The following is a 23,392-nucleotide window of genomic DNA, read 5'->3' as shown; positions in this document are numbered from 1 at the left end:
CATCTTTCTGGTAAGAAGAGGGGCGGGGGCGTATGCCTTATGGCTAACGAGACATGGTGTGACAAAAGAAACATACAGGAACTCAAATCCTTCTGTTCACCTGATTTAGAATTCGTCACAATCAAATGTAGACCGCATTATCTACCAAGAGAATTCTCTTCGATTATAATCACAGCCGTATATATCCCCCCCCAAGCAGACACATCGATGGTTCTGAACGAACTTTATTTGACTCTTTGCAAACTGGAATCCATTTATCCGGAGGCTGCATTCATTGTAGCTGGGGATTTTAACAAGGCTAATCTGAAAACAAGACTCCCTAAATTTTATCAGCATATCGATTGCGCAACCAGGGGTGGAAAAACCTTGGATCATTGTTATTCTAACTTCCGCGACGCATATAAGGCCTTGCCCCGCCCTCCTTTCGGAAAAGCTGACCACGACTCCATTTTGTTGATCCCTGCCTACAGACAGAAACAAGAGGCTCCCACACTGAGGTCTGTCCAACGCTGGTCCGACCAAGCTGACTCCACACTCCAAGACTGCTTCCATCACGTGGACTGGGATATGTTTCGTATTGCGTCAGATAACAATATTGATGAATACGCTGATTCGGTGTGCGAGTTCATTAGAACGTGCGTTGAAGATGTCGTTCCCATAGCAACGGTTAAAACATTCCCTAACCAGAAACCGTGGATTGATGGCAGCATTCGCGTGAAACTGAAAGCGCGAACCACTGCTTTTAATCAGGGCAAGGTGACTGGTAACATGACCGAATACAAACAGTGCAGCTATTCCCTCCGCAAGGCTATCAAACAAGCTAAGTGTCAGTACAGAGACAAAGTAGAATCTCAATTCAACGGCTCAGACACAAGAGGCATGTGGCAGGGTCTACAGTCAATCACGGACTACAAGAAGAAATCCAGCCCAGTCACGGACCAGGATGTCTTGCTCCTAGGCAGACTAAATAACTTTTTTGCCCGCTTTGAGGACAATACAGTGCCACTGACACGGCCTGCAACGAAAACATGCGGACTCTCCTTCACTGCAGCCGAGGTGAGTAAGACATTTAAACGTGTTAACCCTCGCAAGGCTGCAGGCCCAGACGGCATCCCCAGCCACGCCCTCAGAGCATGCGCAGACCAGCTGGCCGGGGTGTTTACGGACATATTCAATCAATCCCTATACCAGTCTGCTGTTCCCACATGCTTCAAGAGGGCCACCATTGTTCCTGTTCCCAAGAAAGCTAAGGTAACTGAGCTAAACGACTACCGCCCGTAGCACTCACTTCCGTCATCATGAAGTGCTTTGAGAGACTAGTCAAGGACCATATCACCTCCACCCTACCTGACACCCTAGACCCACTCCAATTTGCTTACCGCCCAAATAGGTCCACAGACGATGCAATCTCAACCACACTGCACACTGCCCTAACCCATCTGGACAAGAGGAATACCTATGTGAGAATGCTGTTCATCGACTACAGCTCGGCATTCAACACCATAGTACCCTCCAAGCTCGTCATCAAGCTCGAGACCCTGGGTCTCGACCCCACCCTGTGCAACTGGGTACTGGACTTCCTGACGGGCCGCCCCCAGGTGGTGAGGGTAGGCAACAACATCTCCTCCCCGCTGATCCTCAACACTGGGGCCCCACAAGGGTGCGTTCTGAGCCCTCTCCTGTACTCCCTGTTCACCCACGACTGCGTGGCCACTCACGCCTCCAACTCAATCATCAACTTTGCGGACGACACAACAGTGGTAGGCTTGATTACCAACAACGACGAGACGGCCTACAGGGAGGAGGTGAGGGCCCTCGGAGTGTGGTGTCAGGAAAATAACCTCACACTCAACGTCAACAAAACTAAGGAGATGATTGTGGACTTCAGGAAACATCAGAGGGAACACCCCCCTATCCACATCGATGGAACAGTAGTGGAGAGGGTAGCAAGTTTTAAGTTCTTCGGCATACACATCACAGACAAACTGAATTGGTCCACTCACACAGACAGCATCGTGAAGAAGGCGCAGCAGCGCAGGAGGCTGAAGAATTTCGGCTTTTCACCAAAAGCACTCACAAACTTCTACAGATGCACAATCGAGAGCATCCTGGCGGGCTGTATCACCGCCTGGTACGACAACTGCTCCGCCCACAACCGTAAGGCTCTCCAGAGGGTAGTGAGGTCTGCACAACGCATCACCGGGGGCAAACTACCTGCCTTCCAGGACACCTACACCACCCGATGTTACAGGAAGGCCATAAAGATCATCAAGGACATCAACCACCCGAGCCACTGCCTGTTCACCCCGCTATCATCCAGAAGGCGAGGTCAGTACAGGTGCATCAAAGCTGGGACCGAGAGACTGAAAAACAGCTTCTATTTCAAGGCCATCAGACTGCTAAACAGCCACCACTAACATTGAGTGGCTGCTGCCAACACACTGACACTGACACTGACTCAACTCCAGCCACTTTAATAATGGGAACTGATGGGAAATGATGTAAATATATCACTAGCCACTTTAAACAATGCTACCTTATATAATGTTACTTAGCCTACATTATTCATCTCATATGCATACGTATATACTGTACTCTATATCATCGACTGCATCCTTATGTAATACATGTATCACTAGCCACTTTAACTAAGCCTACAGGTCTAGTAGAGTTAGAAACCAAGTGTGTGCCTGAGCGTTGCAGCCTTTGTTAAAACACTGTGAGTTCAACAGCCGCTGCAGGAATGTGCTGACAGGGATTTCTCCCAGTGTGTGGATCTGGTCAATGCACCCAGTCGCCTTGCAGTAGGCTACCGCACAGTGAGGCAGCAGCGGACCAAGCAGACCGGCCAATCACAGGTGGCGAGTCCACCTAGCGGGGGTATCCTGGGTTAGGAAGCCCAGCCCATCTAGAGGTTATGTCACGTGTCTAGATAGTCAGTCACAGCACAGATATATCCTCTCTTGGCTTTCAGGGAGTGCATCACCTCGTCATGTAGAAACCAGCAGATGTCACTGCTTTACTTGAGATTTATAACGGTTTTGCTAAGTAACACTTGAAACAAACAAACAGTGTGACACAACACACTCAGCGAAAATGCCCTGCCGACATCTTGAATCGTATTAAAACATATAGGCCACATCCACTCAACAAATCCACAATGTCATGACGTTACCCTGTTAGTGAGGTTTTTGACTCCCACAAATACCTTTCCCCCTTTTCTCTCTCTACTCTACAGAATGGACTCTTGGAAAGCCCTTTGTTATCATAGAGAGGGTATGGTAACATCAAAAGGTTGGGAACGGAACAATATTTCAGTAATCCAACCAGTTGAAAGTATCTGTTGGTACTTAAAGAATATGATGTTTACAGGCCTCCTGCGCCATATACAGCGTTCCTCACTGAGTTCCTATCGGACCTTGTAGTCATAGCAGATACAGTGCCTTGCGAAAGTATTTGGCCCCCTTGAACTTTGCGACCTTTTGCCACATTTCAGGCTTCAAACATAAAGATATAAAACTGTATTTTTTTGTGAAGAATCAACAACAAGTGGGACACAATCATGAAGTGGAACGACATTTATTGGATATTTCAAACTTTTTTAACAAATCAAAAACTGAAAAATTGGGCGTGCAAAATTATTCAGCCCCCTTAAGTTAATACTTTGTAGCGCCACCTTTTGCTGCGATTACAGCTGTAAGTCGCTTGGGGTATGTCTCTATCAGTTTTGCACATCGAGAGACTGAAATTTTTCCCATTTCTCCTTGCAAAACAGCTCGAGCTCAGTGAGGTTGGATGGAGAGCATTTGTGAACAGCAGTTTTCAGTTCTTTCCACAGATTCTCGATTGGATTCAGGTCTGGACTTTGACTTGGCCATTCTAACACCTGGATATGTTTAGTTTTGAACCATTCCATTGTAGATTTTGCTTTATGTTTTGGATCATTGTCTTGTTGGAAGACAAATCTCCGTCCCAGTCTCAGGTCTTTTGCAGACTCCATCAGGTTTTCTTCCAGAATGGTCCTGTATTTGGCTCCATCCATCTTCCCATCAATTTTAACCATCTTCCCTGTCCCTGCTGAAGAAAAGCAGGCCCAAACCATGATGCTGCCACCACCATGTTTGACAGTAGGGATGGTGTGTTCAGGGTGATGAGCTGTGTTGCTTTTACGCCAAACATAACGTTTTGCATTGTTGCCAAAAAGTTCAATTTTGGTTTCATCTGACCAGAGCACCTTCTTCCACATGTTTGGTGTGTCTCCCAGGTGGCTTGTGGCAAGCTTTAAACGACACTTTTTATGGATATCTTTAAGAAATGGCTTTCTTCTTGCCACTCTTCCATAAAGGCCAGATTTGTGCAATATACGACTGATTGTTGTCCTATGGACAGAGTCTCCCACCTCAGCTGTAGATCTCTGCGGTTCATCCAGAGTGATCATGGGCCTCTTGGCTGCATCTCTGATCAGTCTTCTCCTTGTATGAGCTGAAAGTTTAGAGGGACGGCCAGGTCTTGGTAGATTTGCAGTGGTCTGATACTCCTTCCATTTCAATATTATCACTTGCACAGTGCTCCTTGGGATGTTTAAATCTTGGGAAATCTTTTTGTATCCAAATCCGGCTTTAAACTTCTTCACAACAGTATCTCGGACCTGCTTGGTGTGTTCCTTGTTGTTCATGATGCTCTCTGCGCTTTTAACGGACCTCTGAGACTATCACAGTGCAGGTGCATTTATACGGAGACTTGATTACACACAGGTGGATTGTATTTATCATCATTAGTCATTTAGGTCAACATTGGATCATTCAGAGATCCTCACTGAACTTCTGGAGAGAGTTTGCTGCACTGAAAGTAAAGGGGCTGAATAATTTTGCACGCCCAATTTTTCAGTTTTTGATTTGTTAAAAAAGTTTGAAATATCCAATAAATGTCGTTCCACTTCATGATTGTGTCCTACTTGTTGTTGATTCTTCACAAAAAAATACAGTTTTATATCTTTATGTTTGAAGCCTGAAATGTGGCAAAAGGTCGCAAAGTTCAAGGGGGCCGAATACTTTCGCAAGGCACTGTAATATTCAAATCTTTGGTGACTTTAATATTCACATGGAAAAGTCCACAGACCCACTCCAAAAGGCTTTCGGAGCCATCATCGACTCAGTGGGTTTTGTCCAACATGTCTCTGGACCCACTCACTGTCACAGTCATACGCTGGACCTAGTTTTGTCCCATGGAATAAATGTTGTGGATCTTAATGTTGTTCCTGATAATCCTGGACTATCGGACCACCATTTTATTACGTTTGCAATTGCAACAAATAATCTGCTCAGACCCCAACCAAGGGACATCAAAAGTCGTGCTATAAATTTAGACAACACAAAGATTCCTTGATGTCCTTCCAGATTCCCTCTGTCTACCCAAGAAAACAAAAATCAGTTAACCACCTAACTGAGGAACTCAATTTAACCTTGCGCAATACCCTAGATGCAGTTGCACCCCTGAAAACTAAAAACATTTCTCATAAGAAACTAGCTCCCTGGTACACAGAATATACCCTAGCTCTGAAGCAAGCTTCCAGAAAATTGGAACGGAAATGGCGCCACACCAAACTGGAAGTCTTCCGACTAGCTTGGAAAGACAGTACCGTGCAGTACCGAAGAGCCCTTACTGCTGCTCGATCATCCTATTTTTCTAACTTAACTTTTTGATACTGTCGCAAAGCTAACTAAAAAGCAGCATTCCCCAAGAGAGGATGACTTTCACTTTAGCAGTGATAAATTCATGAACTTCTTTGAGGAAAAGATTACGATGATTAGAAAGCAAATTACGGACTCCTCTTTAAATCTGCGTATTCCTTCAAAGCTCAATTGTCCTGAGTCTGCACAACTCTGCCAGGACCTAGGATCAAGAGAGACGCTCATGTGTTTTAGTACTATATCTCTTGACACAATGATGAAAATAATCATGGCCTCTAAACCTTCAAGCTGCATACTGCACCCTATTCCAACTAAACTACTGAAAGAGCTGCTTCCTGTGCTTGGCCCTCCTATGTTGAACATAATAAACGTCTCTCTATCCACCGGATGTGTACCAAACTCACTAAAAGTGGCAGTAATAAAGCCTCTCTTGAAAAAGCCAAACCTTGACCCAGAAAATATAAAAAACTATCGGCCTATATCAAATCTTCCATTCCTCTCAAAAATGTTAGAAAAGGCTGTTGCGCAGCAACTCACTGCCTTCCTGAAGACAAACAATGTATACGAAATGCTTCAGTCTGGTTTTAGACCCCATCATAGCACTGAGACGGCACTTGTGAAGGTGGTAAATTACATTTTAATGGCATCGGACAGAGGCTCTGCATCTGTCCTCATGCTCCTAGACCTTAGTGCTGCTTTTGATACCATCGATCACCACATTCTTTTGGAGAGATTGGAAACCCAAATTGGTCTACACGGACAAGTTCTGGCCTGGTTTAGATCTTATCTGTCGGAAAGATATCAGTTTGTATCAACTGTAAATTTCGGTGTTCCTCAAGGTTCCGTTTTAGGACCACTATTGTTTTCACTATATATTTTACCTCTTGGGGATGTTATTCGAAAATGACACACAGCTGTACATTTCAATGAAACATGGTGAAGCCCCAAAATTGCCCTTGCTAGAAGCATGTGTTTCAGACATAAGGAAGCGGATGGCTGCAAACTTTCTACTTTTAAACTCGGACAAAACAGAGATGCTTGTTCTAGGTCCCAAGAAACAAAGAGATCTTCTGTTGAATCTGACAATTAATCTTAATGGTTGTACAGTCGTCTCAAATAAAACTGTGAAGGACCTCGGCGTTACTCTGGACCCTGATCTCTCTTTTGAAGAACATATCAAGACCATTTCAAGGACAGCTTTTTTCCATCTACGTAACATTGCAAAAATCAGAAACTTTCTTTCCAAAAATGATGCAGAAAAATTAATCCATGCTTTTGTCACTTCTAGGTTAGACTACTGCAATGCTCTACTTTCCGGCTACCCGGATAAAGCACTAAATAAACTTCTGTTAGTGCTAAATACGGCTGCTAGAATCCTGACTAGAACCAAAGAATTTGATCATATTACTCCAGTGCTAGCCTCTCTACACTGGCTTCCTGTCAAAGCAAGGGCTGATTTCAAGGATTTACTGCTAACCTACAAAGCATTACATGGGCTTGCGCCTACCTATCTCTCTGATTTGGTCCTGCCGTACATACCTACACGTACGCTACGGTCATAAGACGCAGGCCTCCTAATTGTCCCTAGAATTTCTAAGCAAACAGCTGGAGGCAGGGCTTTCTCCTATAGAGCTCCATTTTTATGGAACGGTCTGCCTACCCATGTCAGAGACGCAAACTCGGTCTCAACCTTTAAGTCTTTACTGAAGACTCATCTCTTCAGTGGGTCATATGATTGAGTGTAGTCTGGCCCAGGTGTGGGAAGGTGAACGGAAAGGCTCTGGAGCAACGAACCGCCCTTGCTGTCTCTGCCTGGCCGGTTCCCCTCTTTCCACAGGGATTCTCTGCCTCTAACCCTATTACAGGGGCTGAGTCACTGGCTTACTGGGGCTCTCTCATGCCGTCCCTGGAAGGGGTGCGTCACCTGAGTGGGTTGATTCACTGATGTGGTCATCCTGTCTGGGTTGGCGCCCCCCCTTGGGTTGTGCCACGGCGGAGATCTTTGTGGGCTATACTCAGCCTTGTCTCAGGATGGTAAGTTGGTGGTTGAAGATATCCCTCTAGTGGTGTGGGGGCTGTGCTTTGGCAAAGTGGGTGGGGTTATATCCTTCCTGTTTGGCCCTGTCCGGGGGTGTCCTCGGATGGGGCCACAGTGTCTCCTGACCCCTCCTGTCTCAGCCTCCAGTATTTATGCTGCAGTAGTTTATGTGTCGGGGGCTAGGGTCAGTTTGTTATATCTGGAGTACTTCTCCTGTCCTATTCGGTGTCCTGTGTGAATCTAAGTGTGCGTTCTCTAATTCTCTCCTTCTCTCTTTCTTTCTCTCTCTCGGAGGACCTGAGCCCTAGGACCATGCCCCAGGACTACCTGACATGATGACTCCTTGCTGTCCCCAGTCCACCTGGCCGTGCTGCTGCTCCAGTTTCAACTGTTCTGCCTTATTATTATTCGACCATGCTGGTAATTTATGAACATCTGAACATCTTGGCCATGTTCTGTTATAATCTCCACCCGGCACAGCCAGACGAGGACTGGCCACCCCACATAGCCTGGTTCCTCTCTAGGTTTCTTCCTAGGTTTTGGCCTTTCTAGGGAGTTTTTCCTAGCCACCGTGCTTCTACACCTGCATTGCTTGCTGTTTGGGGTTTTAGGCTGGGTTTCTGTACAGCACTGTGAGATATCAGCTGATGTACGAAGGGCTATATAAATAAATTTGATTTGATGTCAGGTCAGTTGTCATCTGAGACATGATTACTTATGATAGGACGACATAAACTGTATCTTGGAAAGATTCACATGGAATTGTGGTACAATATTACATGTTGAAATATGAAACTATTTGTGAAGAGATTAAATGTAATTTTAATTAATAAAATAAGAGAATTGATTTCATAAGTAAAATATGCTCAATCAGTGGCCACGCCCACATGAATAGGCATTGGTTGGAAATTATGAGCCAACCCCTTTTCTATATTTCTATAAGAGCCCCGTGACCCAATTCACAGCGAACTAAGCCAACCTCAGCGTGAGCTCTGGTTGTGAATGGTTGAACGACCACAACCAAACTAAATTAACATTGTGTTCCCGACAACGTGAGGACTGGTGTCCATACGTATAAAAGGGCTAATTTCAATGTGGAGGTGACGATCGCCACACTGGAAGGATGAATTTTGACTATACCAGACAGAACAACCCTAACCCTATCTTCATCCTTTCCATCCAGCCATTCCATGTAAAAAATAAATTGTCCATACAATAGTTGGGGACAATAGAATTTATCCCTTCATCGACACCTTCGGCCCTCTTAACTATGGCTAACATATGACGATAGCCAACAGAAAACGACTGTGAGAAAGAATTAGAAGTCTACAGCTGCACTGTGAAGATCAACAGTTGGATTCAAAGTCAGATGATGTCACATAGCTGACATTACTGAATAAAAATACAATACAATATTTGTATTAATGTCTTCAAATAATTTGTTTGTAAATTGTCAACTACACTTTTTTATATTGTATTTTATATTGGGTGGTTCCATTTTTGTTGTTGTTGATGTGATAGTTGGTGTGTGCACCAACAAGAGAGGGGTCTATTCTCACAATTTTCCTTTTCCATCCTTGCTGCACTATCGTTAGCTCCACACAGCTAACCTGCAAACTTTTAAACTGTTCAATCTTTCATGATGAGTTAACCAGCACATAGAATATCCAACTAGTCCAACAGTGCATTTCGGAAAGTATTCAGACCCCTTGACTTTTTCCACATTTTGTTACGTTACAGCCTTATTTTATAATATATATATATTTAAAATCCTCAATCTACAGACATAATGACCTCATAATGAGCAAAAACAGGTTTTTAGACAATTTATTAAAAACAAAAAACAGAAATACTATTCAGACCCTTTACTCCGTAATACTGAAGCACCTCAGCGAATACAGCCTCCAGTCTTATTAGGTATGATGTTACAAGTCTTATTAGGTATGATGTTACAAGTCTTATTATGTGTGATGTTACAAGTCTTATTGGGTATGATGTTACAAGTCTTATTGGGTATGATGTTACAAGTCTTATTGGGTATGATGTTACAAGTCTTATTGGGTATGATGTTACAAGTCTTATTGGGTATGATGTTACAAGTCTTATTAGGTATGATGTTACGAGTCTTATTATGTGTGATGTTACAAGTCTTATTAGGTGTGATGTTACAAGCTTGGCACACCTGTATTTGGGGAGTTTCTCCCATTCTTCTCTGTCTCTCAAGCTCTGTCAGGTTGGATGGGGGGGCGCTGCTGCACAGCTATTTTCAGGTCTCTCCAGAGATGTTCTTTCACGTTCAAGTCCGGTCTCTGGCTGGGCCACTCAAGGACATTCAGAGACTTGTCCCGAAGCCACTCCTGCGTTGTCTTGGCTGTGTGCTTAGGGTCATTGTCTTGTTGGAACGTGAACCTTCGCCCCAGTCTGAGGTCCTGAGCGATATGAAGCAGTTTTTCATCAAGGATGTACTTTGCTCCATTCATCTTTCCCTTGATCCTGACTAGTCTTCCAGTCCCTGCAGCTAAAAAACCTCCCCACAGCATGACGCTGCCACCACCATGCTTCACCATCATGGTGCCAGGTTTCCTACAGATGTGATACTTGGCATTAAGGCCAAAGAGTTAAAAATGTATTTCTTCAGACCATTGAATCTTCAGTTTTTTTAAATGTATACATTTCAGAACATTTCTAAAAACCTGTTTTCGCTTTGTCATTATGGGGTAGTGTATGTAGATTGATGAGGAAAACAATTAATTAAATCCATTTTAGAATAAGGCTGTAACACAAACAAAATGTTGAGAAAGGGAAGGGGTCTGAATACTTTCTGAATGCATTGTACACAACAGATAAGAGTCAAGCACCACGTCGTCATGTGTTTAATCAGTTTAGAAAAAGGGAAAATTCACATTGCATAATGCCACCAAATTATGAAAAATATTCAATACAAACCACACATACATGATACAGCGTATCTATCAACATTATTTTGTTTGGTCAGTTCACAAACACTACTATTATTAATCAGAGTTAAAAGTATCAACCTTCCTCCGTCTAGCTACTTTGATATTTTTTTTTTTTGAATAGCCCCCCACCCCTCTGCTGCTCTCCCACCCACCCCTGCTCATCAGTTGGTCTTCTCCTTCTGGGCCAGGTCAGTGTGTGTCTGGGCCTGCTGCAGGTGTCTCCATGCATCCAGTATGAGGACCAGAGGAATGATGATCCACAGGATGTTCATGAAGACAAAATAGAACCAAAAGTACAGAGGATGACCCATCTGACTGTGGCTGTACCCATCACGGTGCTCAGTGTAGAAATACAGCACCGCCCCATACAGCTGACCTGGAGACAGAGGACAGGGGTTAAGACACACAGAACTGTGTAGAGATACAGCACCACCCCATACAGCTGACCTGGAGACAGAGGACAGGGGTTAAGACACACAGAACTGTGTAGAGATACAGCACCACCCCATACAGCTGACCTGGAGACAGAGGACAGGGGTTAAGACACACAGAACTGTGTAGAGATACAGCACCGCCCCATACAGCTGACCTGGAGACAGAGGACAGGGGTTAAGACACACAGAACTGTGTAGAGATACAGCACCGCCCCATACAGCTGACCTGGAGACAGAGGACAGGGGTTACCTGACCTGGAATAAGATAATATAATGTCAGGCTTAAAAACACACAGATCAGAATCAGCTCATAGGGTTTCCACCCCAGCCCCCCCACGGTACTGTATCAGTGTACCTACCAAGAGAGACCATGAGTTGCAGGACAAAGCGGCATGGTTTGTTGGCCAGGAAGGCAAACACTGTCCACAAACTCAATGGACCCCAGAACCAGGCTGTTACTGTCTCCATACACACCGTGAAGTTATCAGCTCTACACAGAGAGGGAGGAGGAGAGTGATTGAACAGGAGGAGAGAGAGAGAACACTCAGCAGTTGATTGAATTGTTCTCAGACTACAGTTACTAAACAAAAATAAACACACAAAATGTAACAATTTCAAAGATTTTACTGAGTCACAGTCCATATGAGGAAATCAGTCAATTGAAAGAAATTCATTAGGCCCTAATCCATGGATTTTGGGAATACAGATATGCACCTGTTGGTCAGACACCGTACCATAATAAAAAATTAAAAAGTAGGGGTGTGGATATTTTTTTTTTTTAAGTGTCAGTAATGCTTTGAAAGGCTGGTCAAAGATCATATCACCTCCTCGACACACTCCACTCTCTCCAGTCACCTCCTCGACACACTCCACCCTCTCCAGTCACCTCCTCGACACACTCCACCCTCTCCAGTCACCTCCTCGACACACTCCACTCACCTCCTCGACACACTCCACTCTCTCCAGTCACCTCCCGACACACTCCACTCTCTCCAGTCACCTCCGACACACTCCACTCTCTCCAGTCACCACCTCCGACACACTCCACTCTCTCCAGTCACCACCTCCGACACACTCCACTCTCTCCAGTCACCACCTCCGACACACTCCACTCTCTCCAGTCACCACCTCGACACACTCCACTCTCTCCAGTCACCACCTCCGACACACTCCACTCTCTCCAGTCACCACCTCTGACACACTCCACTCTCTCCAGTCACCTCCGACACACTCCACTCTCTCCAGTCACCTCCGACACACTCCACTCTCTCCAGTCACCTCCCGACACACTCCACTCTCTCCAGTCACCTCCCGACACACTCCACTCTCTCCAGTCACCTCCTCGACACACTCCACTCTCTCCAGTCACCTCCTCGACACACTCCACTCTCTCCAGTCACCTCCTCGACACACTCCACTCTCTCCAGTCACCTCCTCGACACTCCACTCTCTCCAGTCACCTCCTCGACACACTCCACTCTCTCCAGTCACCTCCTCGACACACTCCACTCTCTCCAGTCACCTCCTCGACACACTCCACTCTCTCCAGTCACCTCCTCGACACACTCCACTCTCTCCAGTCACCTCCTCGACACACTCCACTCTCTCCAGTCACCTCCTCGACACACTCCACTCTCTCCAGTCACCTCCTCGACACACTCCACCTCTCCAGTCACCTCCTCGACACACTCCACTCTCTCCAGTCACCTCCTCGACACACTCCACTCTCTCCAGTCACCTCCTCGACACACTCCACTCTCTCCAGTCACCTCCTCGACACACTCCACTCTCTCCAGTCACCTCCTCGACACACTCCACTCTCTCCAGTCACCTCCTCGACACACTCCACTCTCTCCAGTCACCTCCTCGACACACTCCACTCTCTCCAGTCACCTCCTCGACACACTCCACTCTCTCCAGTCACCTCCTCGACACACTCCACTCTCTCCAGTCACCTCCTCGACACACTCCACTCTCTCCAGTCACCTCCTCGACACACTCCACTCTCTCCAGTCACCTCCTCGACACACTCCACCCTCTCCAATCATCTCCGACACATTCCACCCTCTCCAATCACCTACCACACCGACAGATCACCTGACAACGCACTGAACAATGACCTTACCCACCTGGACAAAAAAAAATGCATGTGTGAGGATGCTGTTCATCGACTACAGCTCAGCCTTCAATACCATAGTGTCCCATCAGCTCATTACAAAGCTCACAGCCCTGGGTCTGAACTCCTCCCTATGCAACTGGGTCCTGGACTTCCTGACGGGCCGCCCCCAGGTGGTGAACGTAGGCAACATTACCCCCTCCCCAACACTGGAGCCCCACAGGGTGCGTCCTCAGTCCCCTCCTGTACTCTCTGTATACCCATGACTGTGTGGCCTCACACAGTTCCAACTCCATCATCAAGTTAGCTGACGACATGACAGTAGGTCTGATCACCTCCATTTGTTTTTACACTGCTGCTTATCAGTCTGCTTATCATGCTGCAGTCACTTCACCCCTAAATACATGTACAAATTACCACTAACCTGTACCCCCGCACACTGACTCTGTACCGGAATCCCCTGTATAAAGCCTCGTTATTGTTATTTTATGGTCTTACTTTTTATTATATTTAACTTTATTTGGTAAATATTTTCTTAACTCTTCTTGAACTGCACTGTTGGTTAAGGGCGTGTGAGTAAGCATTTAACAGACTACATGTATTCAGGGCATGTGACAAATAAAGTTTGATTTAAAGATCATCACAGCCCCCCCCAAATGTTCACAAAAGTCAGTATCTGGTGTGGCCACCAGCACTGCAGTACTTAATGCAGCATCTCCTCCTCATGGACTGCACCAGATTTGCCAGTTCTTGCTGCGAGATGTTACCCCACACTTCCACCAAGGCACCTGCAAGTTCCCGGACATTTCTGGGGGGGGGGGAAGAGATGGCCCTAGCCCTCATCCTCCGATCCAACAGGTCCCAGGCGTGCTCAATGGGATTGAGATCCAGGCTCTTCGCTGGCCATGGCAGAACACTGACATTTCTGTCTTGCAGGAAATCATGCACAGAAGGAGCAGTATGGCTGGTGGCAATGTCATGCTGGAGGGTCATGTCAGGATGAGCCTGCAGGAAGGGTACCACACGAGGGAGGGTCATGTCAGGGTGAGCCTGCAGGGAGGGTACCACACGAGGGAGGAGGATGTCTTCCCTGTAACGCACAGCGTTGAGATTGCCTGCAATGACAACAAGCTCAGTCTGATGATGCTGTGACACACCGCCCCAGACGATGACAGACCCTCCACCTCCAAATCGATCCCGCTCCAGAGTACAGGCCTCGGGGTAATGCTCATTCCTTCGACGATAAACGCGAATCCGACCATCACTCCTGGTGAGACGAAACCGCGACTCGTCAGTGAAGAGCACTTTTTGCCAGACCTGTCTGGTCCAGCGACGGTGGGTTTGTGCCCATAGGCAACGTTGTTGCCCGTGATGTCTGGTGAGGACCTGACATCCATAAACATCAATGCCATTCTTAAAATCAATACACAAGTATATATTTTTAAACCTGCATATTTAGTTAAAAGAAATTGTTAGCCGGCAATATTAACTCAGGAAATTGTGTCACTTCTCTTGCGTTCTGTGCAAGCAGAGTCAGGGTATATGCAGCAGTTTGGGCCGCCTGGCTCGTTGCGAACTGTGTGAAGACCATTTCTCCCTAACAAAGACCTTAATTAACTTGCCAGAATTGTACATAATTATGACATAACATTGAAGATTGCACAATGTAACAGCAATATTAAGATGTAGGGATGCCACCAGTTAGATAAAATACGTAACGGTTCCGTATTTCACTGAAAGATTAAACGTTTTGTTTCCGGATTTGAACATATTAATGTCCTACGGCTCGTATTTCTGTGTGTTATTATATTATAATTATGTCTATGATTTGATATTTGAGAGAGCAGTCTGCCTGAGCGGTTGTAGGCAGCAGCAGGCTCGTAAGCATTCATTCAAACAGCACTTTCCTGCATTTGCCAGCAGCTCTTCGCTGTGCTTCAAGCATTGCGCTGTTTATGACATAAAGCCTCTCAACTCCCGAGTTTAGGCTGGCAATACTATAGTGCCTATAAGAACATCAAATCGTCAAAAGGTATATGAAATACAAAAAGGTATAGAGAGAAATAATCCAATAATAACCACAACCTAAAACTTCTTACCTGGGAATATTGAAGACTCATGTTAAAAGGAACCACCAGCTTTCATATGTTCTCATGTTCTGAGCAAGGAACTTAAACGTTAGCTTTCTTACATGGCACATATTGCACTTTTACTTTCTTTTCCAACACTTTGTTTTTGCATTATTTAAACCAAATTGAACAGGTTCCATTATTTATTTGAGACTAAATTGATGTTATTGATGTATTATATTAAGTTAAAAAATGTTTTAAAAGTGTTCATTCAGTATTGTGTCATTGTTTTTTTTTAAATAAAAAGTTGTCCAATAAATCGGTATCGGCGTTGAAAAAAAATCTGAATCGGTCCAGAAGCTCTTTTTGTACAGTAGCAGCAACATTGTAGAAAATAAGTTGTAAAAATGCAAAAAAAAGTAGAAAAAAAATAGCAGTTGGTGAAGAGCCCGTTAAATGGCAGCCATCCTCTCCGGCGGTCATTCCCCCACTCAATGGTCACGCCGCTCCCCCATGGCCACCTGCTACAGTGCTCTCTCTATTATAGTTTTTATATAACCATTTTCACACTTTTATTTCCTGTATGTTAGAGCTCGGAGCCTAAGATTTTCACTGTACCCTGCAATCACGCCTGCAACCCTGTAGAAGTGATTATTTAAACACTCTGAATCTGAGAATCTCAGTATCTGGTGTGACCACCATTTGCCTCACGCAGTGCGACATCTCCTTTGCATAGAGTTGATCAGGCTGTTGATTCTGGAATGTTGTCCCACTCTTCAAAAGGCTGTGCGAAGTTGCTGGATATTGGTGGGAACTGGAGCACACGGTTGTACACTTCGATCCAGAGCATTCCGAACATTCTCAATGGCCATTATCATGCTGAAACATGAGGTGATGGCGACAGATGAATGGTATGACAATGGGCTTCAGGATTTCGTCACGGTATCTGTGCATTCAAATTGCCATTGATAAAATGCAATTGCGTTCGTTGTCCGTAACTTATGCCTGCCCACACCATAACTCCACCATGGGGAACTTTGTTCACAACGTTGACATCAGCAAACCGCTCGCCCACATGACACCATACACGGCCTGTCATCCGCCCGGTAGAGATGAAACCGGGATTAATCCATCTAGAGTACACTTCTCCAGTGTGCCAGCGGCCATCGAAGGTGAGCATTTGCCCAATGAAGTCTGTAACGACCCTGAACTGCAGTCAGGTCAAGACGACGAGCATGCAGTTGAGCTTCCCTGAGACTGTTTCTGACAGTTTGTGCAGAAATGCTTCAGTTGTGCAAACCCACAGTTGTATCAGCTGCCCGGGTGGCTCGTCTCAGACCATCCCACAGGTGAAGAAGCTGGATGTGGAGATCCTGCGCTGGCGTAGTTATACATGGTCTGCGGTTGTGAGGCCAGTTGGACATACTGACAAATTCTCTAAAATAAACATTGGCTTACGGTAGAGAGATGAACATGAAATGCTCTGGTGGACATTCCTGCAGTCAGCATGACAATTGCACACTCCCTCAACTTGTGGCATTGTGTTGTGTGACAAAACTGCACAATTTAGAGTTGCCTTTCATTGTCCCCCGCACAAGGTGCACCTGTGTAATGATCATGTTGTTTAATCAGCTTATTGATATGCCACACCACAAATGTGTGCACAAAATTTGAGAGCAATACATTGTGCGTATGGATGATTTCTAGGATTTTTTATCTCAGCTAAAACAGACCAACACTTGACATGTTGCATTTATATTTTTGTACAGTATAAAAAAAGAAAACGACAGTAAATAAAAATAAAAAAAATTTTTTTTAAACTTACATGACATATCGGCTGTCTCCTCTGGAGTACTCCTTCCCTGAGGACAATGAGAGAAGACAACGTTCTGTTAGTTACATTCTGCTTGCTGTGGGTTCTCATTTCCTTGTTGCTGCTACAGTTCTAGAAGAGAATGGAGGTTCTACTGGAGGGTTCTAGTACTACTAGGTTTTACTAGAGAGTCCAAGGTCCTAGTAGTGAATGGAAGTTCTACCATAGGGTTCCAGCACTAGGTTCTACTTACACAGCTGAGACAGGAAGCTCTGGTCTGAGGGGATGACGTCATAGTACAGAGAGAACCATCCCTCAACGACCCCGTGGATGAACCCACAGACAGCAAACCAGCAGATAGCCAGCCGCCTGGCCACCCCGAACTCCTGACCACGGCCATCCCTGGCCCACTTCCGGCCCGTCAGGACCCAGGTGGACAGCAGGAAGAGACCCGACACAGAGAAGAGGAAGGACAGGATCTCATGCATTGACCTATCGTTCGCCACGTAGCCTGGGATGGACAGGTCCCGCGGCCAATAGGGGTGGGGGACGCCAGCGGCTCGGACGGGGCTTTTCACCATCTGCCAATCAGTGAGACATGTTACCAGCTGCCCCTTCATAGAGGCTAGGGCTGTGTTCCAATTCGCAATCCTTCTACTGAAGTGTGCACTCATTCACTGCCTTACATTACATTTAGAACACTGGATTGGTGAAAACGTAACTGGAGAGAGTTTCCAACATATTGTTTACACACCAGTTTCAACAGTGAAGAGGCGACTTCGGGATGCTGCAAAGAAAAACCCATATCTCCGACTGGCCAATAAAAAGAAAATATTAATATGGGCAAAAGAACAGACACTGGACATCTGGGCAAAAGAACAGACACTGGACAGAGATATGGCTTTTTCTTTGCAACTCTAATTAGAAGGCCAGCATCCCGGAGTCACCTCTTCACGGTTGACGTTGAGACTAGTGTTTTGCGGGTACTATTTCATGAAGCTGCCAGTTGAGGACTTGTGAGGCGTCTGTTTCTCAAACTAGACACTAATGTACTTGTCCTCTTGCTCAGTTGTGCAACGGGGCCTCGCACTCCAATTTCTATTCTGGTTAGAGCCAGATTGCGCTAATCTGTGAAGGGAGTAGTACACAGCGTTGTACGAGATCGTCAGTTTCTTGGAAATTTCTTGCATGGAATAGCCTTCATTTCTCAGAAAAATAATAGACTGACGAGTTTCAGAAGAAAGTTCTTTGTTTCTGGCCATTTTGAGCCTGTAATCAAACCCACAAATGCTGATGCTCCAGATACACAACTAGTCTAAAGAAACCCAGTTTTATTGCTTCTTTAAATCAGCACAACAGTTTTCAGCTGTGCTAACATTTTCAAAAGGGTTTTCTAATGATTAATTAGCCTTTTAAAATTATAAACTTGGATTAGCTAACACAATGTGCCATTGGAACACAGGAGTGAGTGGTGGTTGCGGATAATGGGCCTCTATACGACTAGGTAGATTCCATAAAAATATATATTTTAAATCAGCCGTTTCCAGCTACAATAGTCATTTACAACATGAACAAAGTCTACACTGTATTTCTGATCAATTTGATGTTATTTCAAATGGGGAAAAAAAAGTGATTTTCTTTCAAGAACAAGGACATTTCTAAGTGACCCCAAACTTTTGAACAATAGTGTAGGTCCTGGATGTCAGGAAGCTTGGCCACCATAATCTACTGGGCGGACTACCCTCTGTAGCACCTTATGCCGAGCAGTTGCCATACCAGGCATTGATGCAACCGTTCAGGACGCTTTCGATAGTGCAATTGTATAATTGTTTGTGGATATGAGGACCCATGCCAAATCTTTTCAGTCTCCTGAGGGGGAAAAGGTGTTGTCGTGCCCTCTTCACGACTGTCTTGGTGTGTTTGGACCATGATAGTTTGTTGGTGATGTGGACACCAATGAACTTGAAACTCTCGACCCACTGCACTACAGCCCCGTCGATGTTAATGGGGGCCTGTTCGGACGTTGAGGGAGAGGTTGTTGTCCTGGCACCACACTGTCAGGTCTCTGACCTACTCCCTATAGGCCGTCTCATCGTTGTCTGATCACTGTTGTGTAATCAGCTAACGTAATGATGGTGTTGGAGTCGTGCCTAGCTATGCAGTCGTGGGTGAACAGGTAGTACAGGAGAGTACTGAGCACACACCCCTAAGGAGCCCCAGTGATGAAGATCAGCGTGGCAGATGTGTTGTTGCCTACCCTCACCACCTGGGGCGGCACATCAGGAAGTCCAGGATCTAGTTGCAGAAGGAGGTGTTTAGTCCCAGCATTCTCACATAGGTGTTCCTTTTGTCCAAGTGGGAAAGGGCTAAACTTGTCATTGCACATCTCACACTACAAGAGCATTGCAGATTGTGCCGATAAAATCAAAAGTTTGGAAATATCTGGACTGCTTAAAGACGAGATCGGTAGCACCCAGATTGCATCTCAGTCCCGCTTACATTAAACAAGCGCCGAAGACGGTTGCGTGCCCCGAGTAAACAGACATTGGGATTTAGTCTCCGATCTCAAACTTGTCTGGGACAGAAACTCTACCAAAATCGTATAGTGAAAGTAGATTTTTTTTGTTTTACTACAGAAATTACAGGGTAGCCTACTCAACTGACACTGCCAAACAGATCAATAAAAACGACCTTGTCTGATCCATATAATAGGCCTACGAGAAAGGGAGACACAAATAGAAAATGACTTCCATCTAACCTGGAGGAGGAATGTATTGTCCAAAAACAAAAACTGGCACCGACCCAATGATAAAGACCTTGAATATACACACCTACTGGGGATATGGCCAATGTTCTCCGCTGGTGCCAATACAACAGGCTACTAGTTTGCTCAATTAAGTTAAGAAATTTGATCACATAAAGACAGATTGGAGTCTTTTCGTCATCACTTTACAGCAACAGTCATTTGCTTTCCGCCATTGTATTGTAAAGAAACAGCAGGGAGCAGGTTTCGAACCCTCGACCTTTTAGCCCGAGGTCCAGTGCGCTAAAGCATGCTCGTGCGGCAGAGTCGATTTCCGCGAATATAAACCCAGGGTCGTTACACTACTCCCCCCTTTCAAAGAGCGCGTCCTCGCGCTAGCTTGTGACTCTACGTCTTACAGGAACGCGCTCACCGGCCAAGCACACGCACTGTCGTGGATGGGAGGTCCAATCACTTCAGACACCAATGTAATGACCTGACTAGATCATAAAGGAACGATTGTCCAGACAGAGGGTTGAGTTTACGAATTGACGGTTTAGTAACCTATACACAGGCTACTGTTTGGCCATAGCACCACGTCAAATAAACGAAAGATACCCCACAAGCCAGCCGTGACCTTCTCTTGTGAAGCCCAAACGTAAGAGAGAGAACAAAGGCTAAACCTGGTCTTAACTTCCAATGCTCCATCCCCCTGCCCAACCCCCCTCCACTCCACTCAGCCAACCGCCAGGATGCCCGGCATCAGAACATTCCAGGCATTCCCGTGATTGGCAGATAGCAGGTTTATTGGCATGTCGGACCCCGCGGACACAGGGTACTGGTAAGTACACTGCTCAAAAAAAATTAAATGTAACTCCAAGTCAATCACACTTCTGTGAAATCAAACTGTCCACTTAGGAAGCAACACTGATTGACAATACATTTCACATGATGTTGTGCAAATGGAATAGACAACAGGTGGAAATTATAGGCAATTAGCAAGACACCCCCATTAAAGGAGTGGTTCTGCAGGTGGTGACCACAGACCACTTCTCAGTTCCTATGCTTCCTGGCTGATGTTTTGGTCACTTTTGAATGCTGGCGGTGCTTTCACTCTAGTGGTAGCATGAGACGGAGTCTACAACCCACACAAGTGGCTCAGATAGTGCAGCTCATCCAGGATGGAACATCAATGCGAGCTGTGGCAAGAAGGTTTGCTGTGTCTGTCAGCGTAGTGTCCAGAGCATGGAGGCACTACCAGGAGGCCAGTACATCAGGAGACGTGGAGAAGGCCGTAGGAGGGCAACAACTCAGCAGCAGGACCGCTACCTCCGCCTTTGTGCAAGGAGGAGCACTGCCAGAGCCCTGCAAAACGACCTCCAGCAGGCCACAAATGTGCATGTGTCTGCTCAAACGGTCAGAAACAGACTCCATGAGGGTGGTATGAGGGCCCGACGTCCACAGGTGGGGGTTGTGCTTACAGCCCAACACCGTGCAGGATGTTTGGCATTTGCCAGAGAACACCAAGATTGGCAAATTTGCCACTGGCGCCCTGTGCTCTTCACAGATGAAAGCAGGTTCACACTGAGCACATGTGACAGACGTGACAGAGTCTGGAGGCGGCGTGGAGAACGTTCTGCTGCCTGCAACATCCTCCAGCATGACCGGTTTGGAGGTGGGTCAGTCATGGTGTGGGGTGGCATTTCTTTGGGGGGCTGCACAGCCCTCCATGTGCTCGCCAGAGGTAGCCTGACTGCCATTAGGTACCAAGATGAGATCCTCAGACCCCTTGTGAGACCATATGCTGGTGCGCTTGGCCCTGGGTTCCTCCTAATGTAAGACAATGCTAGACCTCATGTGGCTGGAGTGTGTCAGCAGTTCCTGCAAGAGGAAGGCATTGATGCTATGGACCACGTTGCACCACAGACTGTCCAGGAGTTGGCGGATAATTTAGTCCAGGTCTGGGAGGAGATCCCTCAGGAGACCATCCGCCACCTAATCAGGAGCATGCCCAGGCGTTGTAGAGAGGTCATACAGGCACGTGGAGGCCACACACACTACTGAGCCTCATTTTGACTTGTTTTAAGGACATTACATCAAAGTTGGATCAGCCTGTATTGTGGTTTTCCACTTTAATTTTGAGTGTGACTCCAAATCCAGACCTCCATGGTTTGATAAATTTGATTTCCATTGATAATTTGTGTGATTTTGTTGTCAGCACATTCAACTATGTAAAGAAAAAAGTATTTAATAAGAATATTTCATTCATTCAGATCTAGGATGTGTTATTTTAGTGTTCCCTTTATTTTTTTGGAGCAGTGTACAACACAACCACCTACTAGCCTAACTAACACATAACACACAGCTGTCTGTGTGGGTCGCTACGTGTATTGTAACATTACCCGCCTTGACAACATGTAAGCGTTCTCCTCAAACCACAACGCAATGTGGGGTTTATACCATCCGGTTTCCAGTCAACTCGCACATTTTTCATGCGGCTGACATGCAGTTGTTAAATAATGGTATAATAGCCTATATATGTTTGTTGTATTAAATTGTGATAGGCTCACGCTTTACCGGAATCGCGTAGTCCAACATTTTATTTTTTGTTGCCGGGACGCCATACCGGACCGCATTACCTCGGAGTGTCCACTCGGCTTTACTGGCACATCCATTTTAACCGCTAAACTCATCATCATTCCGACAGTGAAAGCTGTCTTGAGTAATTTAATTTTGTATAATTTCTCTGTGTAACGTTAGCCAACTTACTGCGAAGGTAGAGATGAAGACGCTAGCTAAAGCTGATTAGAGAAGCCAAGTTCCTCAAACCTCGATTTCCAATGGGACGAAAGATCTGACAGCAATATGAGATAGATATTCCTACAGGTTCCACTCAGCTACCTTATTCCTACTCCAATCAGGTGGATACATAGAAAATCATTCAGACAGACTTCGGCACCTCCATTTGTGGCTCGGGAATAAGGGGTTAAAAGTAGGCGGACCCTTGTGATAACAATAGCCAATCAAACAGCTAACATTATGTGCCGAAGCCACACACGTGAGATTTTAGAAAGTGTCGATTGGTTAGCCGTCTCGGAACATGGATGTTGTCACAAGTCGTCGGCCAATGAAATGTATCACAAACATCACACACGGAAGTGTGACAAGTTACCGTCAACGAATGAATCAAATGAACAAATGAACAAAGCTGATGTGTGAATGTCCTAAAGTACTAAAACCATATTGATAAACTATTTTGCTAAATGCTGTAGTTTCAAAGAATATGATACGGTCGTTTATGAAAAATAAATCTCCAAATCGTGTCAGGGATTATAGAACGGTGGTCTATTCCACAAATTACCACCTGCTAAATCTATGATTTGAAATGCCTATTTACTCTGTTCCATCTCACTGTTCAATCTACTGTTTTATCAGCCCAGCTAGAAAAGTTATACACTTCATTTCCACGAAAAAAGCATCTAGACATTGTCTCTTAAGACTATTTCTTTAAGACTCGTAATTGCTTTTC

General features: G+C 45.5%; 1 protein-coding gene across 3 annotated transcripts; it reads right to left on the bottom strand.

Annotated features, from left to right (window-relative positions):
* Positions 1 to 10,585: 10,585 nt before the first annotated feature.
* Positions 10,586 to 22,857, bottom strand: LOC112237066 (EBP cholestenol delta-isomerase). Of its 3 annotated transcripts, none has more exons than XM_024405688.2 (5): positions 22,633 to 22,857; positions 17,374 to 17,701; positions 17,133 to 17,169; positions 11,482 to 11,612; positions 10,586 to 11,064 (listed from the first exon to the last, which is right to left on the bottom strand). In XM_024405688.2, exons 2-5 carry the CDS (start codon positions 17,699 to 17,701, stop codon positions 10,850 to 10,852), a joined length of 711 nt encoding a protein of 236 aa, XP_024261456.2. In that variant the 5' UTR covers positions 22,633 to 22,857; the 3' UTR covers positions 10,586 to 10,849. The 3 variants fall into 3 exon arrangements, with proteins under 3 accessions (XP_024261456.2, XP_042155825.1, XP_042155826.1); XM_042299891.1 differs by having other exon boundaries at positions 22,765 to 22,849; XM_042299892.1 differs by lacking the exon at positions 10,586 to 11,064 and adding an exon at positions 11,132 to 11,348 and having other exon boundaries at positions 22,765 to 22,854.
* Between the last annotated feature and the right edge of the window lie 535 nt (positions 22,858 to 23,392).

The sequence above is a fragment of the Oncorhynchus tshawytscha genome, linkage group LG16 (genome assembly GCF_018296145.1).
Source record: "Oncorhynchus tshawytscha isolate Ot180627B linkage group LG16, Otsh_v2.0, whole genome shotgun sequence".
NCBI classification, from domain to species: Eukaryota; Metazoa; Chordata; class Actinopteri; order Salmoniformes; family Salmonidae; genus Oncorhynchus; species Oncorhynchus tshawytscha.
This window is presented reverse-complemented; position numbering and strand designations above follow the sequence as displayed.